We start from the raw sequence: 13,092 nt of genomic DNA on the forward strand, positions 1-13,092 counted from the left end.
ACGTGTCCGACCCAGTCCCATTTTAGCGTAGCGGACTTAATATCCATGTTAGCGTTTTTTATGCGGGAGCGCAGTTTAGTGTTAATACTACGAGATAATAGTTTTTTTTTTTAACTTTTTTAAATTAAATAGATAAATTGTAAATTGTGAAACGAGTTAGTGCGTATTAGCATAACATAAATTTTCGTAATGACATTACAGTCGTGCTTGTGGGCTAAGTTCGCATTTGAGGGAATAAATTATTTCCATCTTTTCGCTACAACAAAAAGCTCATAAAGCTGTTGTGTGATGAACAAAGTGTCTTAACATTGGGGCCTTCTTTCCTATCCCGTTGTATGCGGGATACAGCGTGATTCGTTTATATAATATTTTTATATATGTATATGAATTTATGTTCGCCATTGAAGTTCATATCTCTAAGTATGTAAATTAAAGGTATTATGTACTGTCTGGTTTTTTCTTAATAAACGGGGTTCGTCAATGTCGCGTTGTATAGAGAACACACGAAAGAAATTGTACGGTGAAAAACAGATAACTCCTGCGTAAATAAAAATGGCGAAAAATAATAAATTGGAGAACGAAATAATATACTAGAATGCCTCGGCTTATACAAAAAAAAAAGACGACTACTTTATTTTAAAAAATGGATATAAAATAAACAAGCATATTAAATAGTTATATATATTTCCTTACAAAAATCAACACCAGGAAGGAATTGTATTAATTATTTAATAACTATTCATTATATTACTACGAAATATATAGTTATTTGTAGATTAAGGAGATTAAGCAAGTTGGAAAGAGACGCATATATGTTTGGCTGTTCCTCTCGCGATGAATGGGCAGAACTAATCCCCTCTATTGCGCTCGCGTCTGTTTTGGTAAAGCGCTAGGGTGACATTTTTTTTTATTTTACCAGTTTATTTTAAATATTAGGACACCCTACAAAGATTTTGTATATCATAATTATTAAAATATTCAAATAATATAATTAGTTTTTTTTTGTAAATTGCTTGAAATAGCTGTACTATAAAATTTCTAAGTAAATTATATGAAAACACATTTCAGTATTTTTTTTTCTGTAATTATTATTCTTTATATATTCTTTAGGATATCAATATTTGAAAATTAATTAAAATTGTTATCATTATCACTAGAATCTGGCAGTAATATTTTACGTTCACTAAAAAAAAAACAATTAAGCCAATTTTTCTTAATATCCCAAATCCCTCTACACTTGGTTCCTTCACAAGGCACACACTTCCACAGGTGGGTGTGTTCCATGTGCACTCACCCACACACAAGCACACCGACCTCACGCCAGAGCCTCTAGCACGCACACAGCCACGCTACATTCTATCCGTACGTACACAGTGGTACTCTCAGTCCTATAGAACCTCCTCAGCTGCACTCACGCGCAGAAAAAAAGATAACGCGATCTATCGATCTTTTTTCTATTATTGAGACACCGCCGTCTAATAGATACCTCGGGTATAGTCTAAAAACTGACCTCTTCTAAGGAACGCGTCTATGGATCTCAGTTTAATTATAATATTTACGATAAAATTAATTTAAACATGTCGTTTTTAATTATGTAAATACGTATTTGAAGACTAGTTTAAAATATGAGTTTATATCTTAATTTAATATAAGTAAATATTGTGATAGGGGTGTTGAAGTTTTGAGCTAAGTTTTTTGTGTGATGGTTTCTGGTTGGACAAGTGGAACTGACAGTTCAGTGGCTGCGTGATATCGATGGTACCACAGTAACCCTCATACCATTATGGAACGCCACCAAAATGGTATGGATGTGTGGGTAGGTAAGGGTATATAAGTAATTACTTTGATATTATACAAATTTAGATAGAATCTATGTGATTTGTCTATATTGTTTTGCTTTTCTATTTAGAAAAATTTCATATAGATTACATTGTGAGTTATTTATAAGAATTCGTCAATATATTTGTACTCTTGTATCTTAAGACCAGCTTCCCTCTAGCTATCCTGCTGTGTGCGGGATACAGCGTGAAATTGTACTCTTAATTACTGTTTTTAATATATTAAATGAATTTCATAAATTAATCTTTACTAAGACTTTAAATTAACCTACAAAAACAACACATATATATCAATTTGAATAACGAAATCAATATAAAATTGAAAATAATATACAATTTTAAAATAATTTATTGAATTGTAAAGTCGAAGTAATTTATCATAACTTTAAAACGACCTCTACAATGTTTTAACAATCTGTATTTAATATACGTACCTACTATTATAATAAATGAATTCTGTTTAACACAAAAAAGAAAAAGGAACTTTTGAAAACTAAATAAAGTCTTTATTTTAATTCTAGAAATGCATAGTTAGTTTCTTTTAGTTTACTTGTATCTGTCATTGCCGTCACTGTTAATTAAATTGCGAATATAATATAGAATTCGGCGGAAAGTAAGGAGTATCTTAGCACTAGAGACGGAGTGTCTAGTACACTAAGCTCCCTACATACATACAGCGTAAAGCTGAGAATATAATATAATGTACGCGGCATAAAATACTTTACTATGAAAGATTTGAATTTGACATTAGGCCTTACAGCAGTTTGTCTATGTATGGCATTTTAGTTTCATTTATATACCCACTATTGCCTAAACTTTCAAATATTCAAACAAAATAACTTAGTAATCTAATAGTATATATATCTACCGCTATTACTAGTTATTTAATAATTCTAGTATTAGTATTTGATTATTACGATCCTAAACAACACCTATATTACAGGACAAGGTCGCGTCAACCAGCTAGGTGGGCTGTTCATCAACGGTCGCCCTCTTCCAAACCACATCAGGTTAAAGATAGTGGAGATGGCAGCGGCGGGCGTCCGGCCTTGCGTCATCTCGCGTCAGCTCCGCGTCTCGCACGGCTGCGTCTCGAAAATCCTGAATAGATACCAGGTTAGAAAACCAGGTCTTTATAAACATTATAGACATTGTGTACACACAAATCGTTTCACGGATTCCGAATGATTCGGCCATTGTAAATTAAATGATGTTTGTCTTGCAAAATAGATAAAATTGTAAAAAAACTCTAAATAAGTAGTTTTAAATAGCCACCCAATTGCAAATTAAAAAGTGTTGCCTTTTAAAAGTTATTCATTAGTAATGGATTTTATTTGCACGTAAAAAGGTGTTTGAATAAAAATAACTAAGTAATAATGTCGACTATTTTTTATTAAATTATATCGTTAAATTGCTGCATTTATTGAGAAATTTATAATAAACGAGTAAATCCATGATATAGAGTATGTATGTTTGTGACATACATCTCTAAGTTATTTAATAAAAATTTGATACTGCCAAACAATTATAACTTAACAAATCCTTGTAATTCATTTTATATAGTCAAGGTAATATAGGAAACCAATTATTTCTCCAAGGTACTTTTAAATAAATGTAATTAGGTATTAAAATGAAACGTATATTTTTGTCGTCACTAAGCTTTTGCATATTTCCTCTTTTCTACATACAGTTTTTCTTATAAGAACTCGACGATATTTATATATGTAGTATTGTAATTTCCTTTATTTGTATGTAATATAAACTTTATATATATAACTTTATATATGTACCTTCTGAACACACCCCCTAGAAGAGAACAATCGCTATTGACTCCTGCGCAGTGAAGCCTGAAGGTCTATTTTCACCAACGCTATAATAGCAATTGTCTTATCCAGGAAGTCTATTTCACGCACCATGAGGTTATTTTTAAATTAATAGTATATCTATGTTAATATAAAAAAGTATTTGTATTTACCAGTTGAAGATGATAAAAACCGTATATAATATAGAAAAAATATTTTATAATCTTTTAAGACTGTCAAACTATGGGATATTAGATCTAACTCAAAAATATTTATTTACAAAATTATAATTTTTACTTAATACATTCTATGTATATGTATAAAATGCTACGTATATACGTACATTAAAGAAAATTTTGCATGAATGTGCTTTAGGTGTGTGCTTACCTACTATACAGACAGAGACAGAAAAACTCGTATCAAAATTTTTATTCTATTAAAAATAAATTTATCTTACTAAACAACAGTAGTGACCTAAAGGTATATATATATATATAATACTAATATATATATAATATATATATATAATACTAATATAAAAAAACCTCTATAATATTTTTAAAAAATATAAGGTCAGTCAAGATCATAGCGTTTAGCATCAGTAGGAATTTTAATTGATATGATAATAACATAGTTATCAATTTAATTTTATTGGTTTATCTCAAAAAATATAATAGAAAAAGGCATACTAAATTATAAAAAACTTAAAATCTGTTGGCACAGGAAACAGGGTCGATAAGGCCAGGCGTGATCGGTGGATCAAAGCCAAGAGTTGCTACTCCAGAAGTTGAAGCTAGAATAGAAGATCTGAAGAGGCAAAATCCGGGCATATTCTCGTGGGAAATACGAGAAAAACTTATCAAAGTAATTGAATTATATATTATATTATAAAAGTTGTTTATTATAATACTTTTGAAGACTTTAAGTTAACTCTAAAGTCAGTCAGTTTATAATCAGTAAAATGTAGAGTCTTGTAGAAGAATCTTTTATATATGAGGCCAGTTATGGCGCAGGAACTCAAACGTGTGAATGCAAGTACAACAGTTAAGGAGTTCGATTCTTATTTGAAGAAATGAAATATTTAATATTTTTATTTGCATTTAACGAGATAAAAGCGTGACGTATTCTATTTCCCAATACACAATTCCTCTAGAATTTAGCAGAAAGTAAGGAAGGGAATTGTTTTAATGGAAACGGCGTATTGCTTAACACTAGGTTCCCAGGTTCTCTCTGCCTCCCTGCTATTTGCTACAACGTAAAGGTACCAAAAAAATCTTTCAAAATCTTTCACTGTCTATTTCTTTCGCATGATCAGAGCGAGAAAATAAAAATATTAATTATTTCATTTTCCCAAAGGGGCATTAAACCCAGAACTATCGCGCTTAGTCCCATTCTTGTGCCATCGGCGGTTTCAACGAAATACTGAAATAACAAAAATTTACCATCGAATCTCTCAAAAATTTCAACCTTAGAAGCACTAATAAATGACTAAAATATTTTCAGGAAGGTATATCGGACCCGCCTAGCATATCCTCTATCTCACGTTTACTACGAGGCGGCGCTAGAGACCCAGATGGGAAGAAAGACTACAGCATAGACGGCATACTTGGAGGTTAGTAAAATTATCATTTACATAATATTTAAACATTTTTATTTTATTTTAAACATTAAAATGGTGTAAAAATTATTCGCTACCCGCCCCAAAAACAATACAAACATAAAGATAAAAATATATTCATATTATTATTACAAATTTATTGTTTAATATGTGAATAAAAAATATTCAGAATTACAAAATATTTACACAAATGTTTAAAATTTAAATTAAGTATGTTATAATAAGGTAAAAAAGTAATTTATTCATAAAGAACAGGAACTATACAAACAATGTAAATAAAAATTAAATTAAGGCCAGTCGTGGCCCAGGGGCACAAGCGCGACAGGTTGTGAGTTCGATTCCCACTCGAGGAATCATTTTGACGTCACGCAGAATTCGGTGAAAAGTGGGTAGCGGAGTGTCTTAACACTAGGCTACCTCTGCCTTCCCTTCTGCAATCGCGATATAGCGTGAACCTGATAAAAAAAATAATTTAGTCACAAACACCCATTAACATGAAAACGAAATCGGATTTCTGTATCAAGGACCAAAAAAAACTAAAGAATTGCACAATAACTTCCCATTTGGTCGGCGCTTTCGCAAAGGCAAAGGATGCGCAACCTGTCAAAGCTTTCTCACGTTCAAAAAATCAATTTCCGCACACAAATCTTACATAGTCATTGTAGCGTGATATATTGGAGTTTGATGTCCAAGCTTGGTGTTTGCCGAACTCTCGGCGGCGAGGGTACCAAAGGCACCGACAAAGGTGTCCGCTCTCCCGCGGTGCCTCGTAGTGCTGAAAATACCCACAATATATGTAACGTGTTTTGGTTGTAGTGTCATTGTTACCTCATTGTCCACTTTGCTAATTGTGCCTTTGCCAAATTTCCGTCAATACAGGTACAGCGATCTAATTTATTTCATTGTCGTTTAAAAAGATTTCGTTTGACAAAATTTTGGCTGTTTAACTCGTTTCTTCTTTTCATATATAATATTTGGAACAATCGTTTTTTATATTCATACTAGTGGACCCGAACGCGGCTACGCCCGCTTGAACTATACGATATATAATATAATATTTATTAAATATATTTATGAAATTATTTTCAGTTTTCAATAGAGAGATGCGTTAAGCTCATTTTGGGTGACGTTTTCTAACAACAAACTTTGCAAATCGTTGCTTAGCAACGGTCGCTTAGCGATGGTTGTTATTTACATGGCGGAATAAATTGCATGTCAAACTAATAAGTATTTTAATATATTGGTATATATCGAAAATATTACAAATATGAGAAAAAAAAGTATCCTATGTTCATCCCGAGACCTTCAAGAATCTCTATATGAGTATTTTATCATAATTAAACTAGCGGTTTGGCCCTGATTGCGTAAAAGACAGACAGACAGACAGAGTTACTTTCGAATTTATAATATAGGTATGGATTTTGCGTCTGATTTGCTTGTTAATTTTGCAAAATTTTAAGATTAAATAACCAATTTAAATAATATTTAAAAAATAACAGCAAGAAGGCACAAGCGTGTGACTGTAAACGTGACAGGTTGTGAGTTAATTGATCTTAGCCTCGATAGTGGGCAACGGAAGTGTCTTGATAGGAACGGAGTATCTTAACACTAGGTTTCCTGATTCCCTTTGACTGCCCTGCAACGTGCGTATTTATTAATTGTGTGTTCCTTTAATTATAACACATATTAATTGCATAGAGTAGAGTACATGTTAAAATTATCTCCATAAGTAAATAAATATATAATTGAGATCAGCATGTGACTATAAACGCGACAGGTTGTGAGTTCGATTTCCACTCGAGGTAATTAAATATTTCCTGCGCTCTGGTGTCGAGGTTAAGCGCAGCGCTAAGTTCCGCCACTCAACACGTAATCCCTTCAGATGTGAGAAACTGAGTGTATTAACATTAGGTTTCTTCTGCCTACCCTTAACTAAGCAATAACAATAAATTTAAACGTAAAACCTATTTACAACTATTTACAATATATCATTTTTCAAATACACACTTTCACAATATGAAGGAACAATACAAAAGTTCATAAATGATAGTATCTAGCATTTGTATAATAACTTCGGTCGTTACAATCAGCGGATGTCACGGCGGCGGTAATCTCAGATGCACCTAGTATAAGTTATTACATGTTCGTTGCCACACATGGTGAAAACTATTAACGTAATTTGTGTTTACATTAAACATACATAAGAGACCGTTGTGAGTTCAAATCCCACTCTAGGGAATGAATCATAGTTTATTTATTTATTAATTTATTTTATTATTTTATTACACCATAATTGATAATAATTAACTAAAACGAAACACAAAACACAAAACGTGTTGTAAAGGCCGCCTTATCACCCATAGATGATCTCTACCAGGCAACCTTTAATTTAAAAAATAAATACTACTATTAGTTTGTTAATATTTTCATTTCTTCTTTCTGACACCAAGGCAAAAGTTTGACGTCGACGTTGAGTTCTGCCACTTAATACAGTGGGGCACGGAGTGTTTTAATACTATGTTTCCTCCGCCTACCCTGCTCATTTCAGGATACAGCGTCAAGCTGATTTAATTATTTTTTTTATATAAAAAAATTCTATTAGAATTACTTATCTGAAATTTCTTTCATAACCGGTGAAACTGGCCGGTGGAAATTTAGGTCATATAATTTTAGTTTCAACATGAGAAATAATTTCACATTACATTCCTGAGGTAGGTTTATGCTAAGCTAGACTTCCCCAGCGTGCTAGTATGCACCAACTATGCGGTCGTACGATACAGTGGTCTAAATAATTTATGTTATATATACTCTACTTATACTAAGCGACCAGAAAAATGTAGAGACTTTAAATATAAAGTACTTCAAATTATTAATTATAGTATTTAAACAAATACTTAATCATTTGTTTAAATTTAAAATTTATATTTTAACTTTACTTCTTATATAATATAGTACTGCATAACATAAAATAAAAAGTGAATTCGATATATCGTAATTAATATAACGACGTCAAGAGTATAAGAAATGGCAAATAAAGCACGCCCACAATTCACGAGACGTGCTAATCCGGCACACCATCTGTTAACATCAGAACGAACCGGTGAAACAAAGGCGGTCTCCGCTTTAATGAAACCAGATTATGAAGGTGCTAAACCGCCGTCGCTGCTCTTTCAACTTCCAAATTATGACTTTTGATCATGCCGTCTCCATGGGGTCACATTTCGGCAATCGCCAAACTGCATCCCGTTCTAACCTATAGGGTTCCTGGGTAACCTCCCACTCTCCCAATTTTTATGCCTTTCTTTATTCAAGTGAACTTTATTACCACGTGTTAGGGATTTAAAATTTTTATGGTCCACACAAATGTCTAGATCAGTTAACCGTATATGTTATGTTCGAAAGAACAAAAAAAGGCTAAAATATTATGTCTCGGCACCTCGGGGGGAATTTGAATTATGTAAATCATTTTTATGATTATAGACTTTTTATTTTATATTGTGATTATGATGTGAAAGTATTGTTTAGGTTTAAATATTGCATAAATATATTTATAATTTTAAATTAAATTAAAACTGTTTATATGTCACACAAAATGTTATTTAAAAAAAGAAAATCAGCTTCACGCTATATCTCGCACACAGCAGGCAGAGGGAACCTAGTGTTAAGACACGTTCTCCACTTTCTGCCGAATTCTGGAGGCATTGCGTGTTGAGTGGCAGAACTTAACGCCGCGATATTATTTAAAATTGATACTATATAATCCAAAACTATTATTAAGGCAGAAATTTAATATTATCAAATTCATTTCTCTTCTGTAAGCATACAGAACACATTAAAACCGCGTTGTCGTTTTACGTGTCATAAATCCAGATCGCGACACCAAAATATTGAATAGTGCCAAAATGTCACCCGAAAGGCAAAGAGGCCGACAAAGGGGCCGCCGCGCTGGGTGTTCTTATTCCTCCACACAGAACCTCCATTTTTTCATTTCATTCAATTTTGACTTCTTTCAAAAGGCTATTAATATAAGACGTATTTTTTAAAATCGGTTTTAAGGGCAAAGCCGTGTATTGTATTTCCAAAGGCACTTTTTTAATCTGTTTCCGTAGGATACCGCTACCGATTAATAATACCGTATACGACCGACGGTTTTTGATTTGGGCGAATTAATACTTGATGTAGGTTTTTATAAAAAAAAATTGCTAATAAATAACGGGTGCCTGAAAAAACGGATGAAGACAAATTGCTTTTAGGCGTTGTCAAATAAATTATAACAAGGAATTAAGACGGATTTCTATTAATAATTCTAAATAACCTTGATTGCTACTTATATATTAAATATAGACTGGCATCATTATATGAAGCAGACCAAAGAGAACTACATTAACAAAACTCTATTCTCTCTACTTCTCTATTTCTACTCTACATTTAGCAGCGACGCGTAAAGCTTATAAAGAAACTCTTTCATTTCTTTTTCTTATTTTAGTTTTCTTTTTTGTCAGCTTCACGCCGAATCCCACAAGTGCGGGGTAGGCAGAGGGAGCCTTGTATTTAGACACACCGCTCCCCAGTTTCCTCTTAATTCTAGAGGCATTACGTATTAAGTGAAAAGAAAAAAAGTGAATTTTGACTTGAAATAGAAGCGAAGAAATGAAAATATTCAATATAACATTTTCTCTATTACAAATTTAACCCACAACCTGTCACGTTTACAGTCACACATGTGCGCTCCTGCTCCACGACTGGACTCTCTTTCTTCTCTTTCTTATGATTATCCTATATCTTATAAAACAAAGTCGCTTTTCGTGTCTGTCTGTTGTTTCTAACTCTTCTTCTTCTAAACCACCCAACGGATTTTGACGCGGTCTTCACCATTAAGTCGAGTGTTTTTCGTAGAAGGTTTATATATAGTTTATTATTTGTACATTCTTATATAAATTAACATAAATACGATAAATGTGTATAAAGTCCTAACCGTTGAGACACTTTCGCGCATGCGCTGCTTTAATGGTAAGTACTACATGAAAAAAATGTAGTGGAGTATTGTTCCTCTTAATAAGATCTACAAAAAAGTCCGCGACGGCATATTCGTATTTTTTAAGAATAACGTGTAGTGATCATTTTTCTGTCTAAAAATAATAATTTCAATATATTTTTTATTGTGAGGGATATTTTTCCATAATGGTATTAATCCTTATCCTTTAAAGTACTTTATTAATTTTCTACGTTAAACGAAGATAAAATTTGCTTTTACAATATTTCGAAATTGCGAATAGTTTTACAGAAAAACCACTCGCCACTCGCCATGCGTCCGCCGTGCCCGCTTGCCTTACACGCATCGGTGGTTCAGTGGTAGAATGCTCGCCTGCCACGCGGGCGGCCCGGGTTCGATTCCCGGCCCATGCATTCTATTTAATTATCCTCACAGGCAGCCACGTCGTGCTTGCTTTTCATCAGGGACAGAATACCCCCTTCAGCATTAACCACAAGCTCGAAAAAAAAAACCCGGCTGCCTCTAAAGCAACGAAGATTTAGCATGATTGATTGATTACAGATTGATTTACCTGCATATTATCCAATGATAATTGGAGCTGAATGTATTATTTAAGCGCGATATACTTGGTTTCACATTTTTTGTAGTAGTTATTAGTAGGTAGGTTTTTGTTTATAATTTCTTCCGTTTAAAAATAGTCATTTAACTATCTAAAAAGAGTCATTTAAATATATTTTAATAAGTACTTGAAAAGATTAGTAGCACAGATTTAAAATTACGGTACCTACTAAAAAATCGTTGCTGTGTAAAACAATTGGAAAATCCATATTGAAACTACGAAAATGCGGGTTGCATTAGGGTTTCATTAATTTTCTTAAGTGCTTTGCAAACATACATTACATGAATAATCCAGTAGTTAAAGCGGGCGAAGCCGCAAGAGGGTCGCTAGTTGTTTTATAATTACTTATAACATAATATATTTCTATTTTACAGGCCGAGGGTCAGACTCCTCAGACATAGAATCCGAGCCCGGTTTGACACTTAAGCGTAAGCAGCGTCGATCTCGCACCACCTTCACGGGAGAACAGCTTGATGCATTAGAAAGAGCATTTCACAGAACTCAATACCCTGACGTGTATACTAGAGAGGAATTAGCATTACAGACTGGACTCACTGAAGCCAGAATACAGGTAAAGAAATAATATTCTTGAACAGAAGTTGACCTTCTTGAACAGTTTTGGCTAAAAGTTCGGTCCCCACAAGAGGAAACGAAATATTTATTTCCATTTATATTTTCATTTCTTCGTTTTGGTGTCGTGGCAAAGCGCGGCGTTAAGTTCCGCCACACAAAACACAATGCCTCTAGAATTCGGCGTAAAGTGGGGTGTCTTGACACTAAGTTCCATTTGCCTACCCTGTTGTGTGCAGGATACAGCGTGAAGCTGATTTAATTTAATTTTTTTAAATGTTTATTTCATTACTATTATGAAGCCAGTCGTGGCGCAGGGGAACAAGGTGTGGATTTAAACACGACAGGTTGTGGGATCGACTCCTATTCAAGCAAATTAAATATTTAATATTTCCATTTTTTTCGCTCGTGCGTCGAGCCAACTAGAGGCGTTACACACGTAATTCCTCTAAAATTTGGCGGTAAATATCGAACGAATTGTCTTAACATTAGATACCCTGCTGTGTGGAAGATACAGTGACTCTAAAAAAATATTTTTTAATTAAAATTTTAGACAATTTGATTAGTAAATAAATTTAAATGTTACAGGTTTGGTTTTCAAATAGACGAGCTCGGCTGAGAAAAAACACGGGTTCAAATTCAACTCCACTTGCAAGTTACTCAACACTACCAATGCCGCAAATACCATGTCCTTATCCTCCTGGAGATATTCCTTCACTAACTCAGCATCATCCACAACATCCAGATGCATGGCATCACCAAAAGTATGCAAATTACAATCAATTAATGGCACAGTCTCAACATTTAAACCAAGCATTCCAATCTGCTGCTTTTCCTAGTACATCGGGTGCCACATTCAGTCATTTAGTTTCCGGTGCTCCTTCTCACAATCAGATATTAGATGTAAACACGCCTAGGAACGAATATCCACGATATCCAAATGATGTATATAATAAACCTTACATGTCCAAAGACGCAGAAACGGAAGACAAAATTGTTAGTGATGAAGTGTTAGACCAGAGGGAAGACGTGTACGTGAAAACAGCAAATGAATATAAAGATTTGTCTACTAGTGATTACCCAAAAGTTCCTCCCGACTATTCAAAACTTCCTATAGATCCAACCTCCTCTAATTGGAGCCCATCAAATAATTCCATCAACATGAGCCTAGCTGGACTATCGAGTGACTATAAATATATGAGTGATCCTTATTCTTTCCCCAATATAAGCGCTGATCCTCTTAATCAGCACAGCTACACCAATCCTGGGAACCCGACCAATAAATACTGGATTTGACAAAAAATATATTGAAACAATACAAGTTGTCAGTACCTTCTTCAAAACTTTGTTTTAAAAGCTTAAAGCTATATCTCTGTAAATATACATATAGCTAATTTTATTTAAATAATATTTAATAGTATTAATAATTACTAATAATTTTATAATTATAAGAATATTTCTTTGCACAATAATTGTGTTATATGATGCATTTGCATCGATTGTGAAAATTACCTCTAAATGCATTCCATTTATAGATACCTATTTTAATACCAAAATTGTAAAGTAAGTTATTAAGCACGCAATATAATATAGTAATAATATTGTTGGTAGTTTTATTTTTTTAATTATACTTTTCTTTAATATGTGCTTTA

General features: G+C 33.1%; 1 protein-coding gene across 1 annotated transcript; it reads left to right on the forward strand.

Annotated features, from left to right (window-relative positions):
* The first annotated feature begins 1,399 nt into the window (after window positions 1–1,399).
* LOC146538956 (paired box protein Pax-7-like) lies at window positions 1,400–13,011 on the forward strand. Its single transcript, XM_085185523.1, has 6 exons — window positions 1,400–1,816; window positions 2,782–2,954; window positions 4,364–4,504; window positions 5,144–5,252; window positions 11,245–11,441; window positions 12,029–13,011. Exons 2-6 carry the CDS (start codon window positions 2,865–2,867, stop codon window positions 12,734–12,736), a joined length of 1,245 nt encoding a protein of 414 aa, XP_085041649.1. The 5' UTR covers window positions 1,400–1,816; window positions 2,782–2,864; the 3' UTR covers window positions 12,737–13,011.
* The last annotated feature ends 81 nt before the right edge of the window (window positions 13,012–13,092 follow it).

This window comes from Heliconius melpomene, chromosome 5 (genome assembly GCF_056956725.1).
Source record: "Heliconius melpomene rosina isolate 202511_hmr_F chromosome 5, ASM5695672v1, whole genome shotgun sequence".
In the NCBI taxonomy this organism is placed as follows: Eukaryota; Metazoa; Arthropoda; class Insecta; order Lepidoptera; family Nymphalidae; genus Heliconius; species Heliconius melpomene.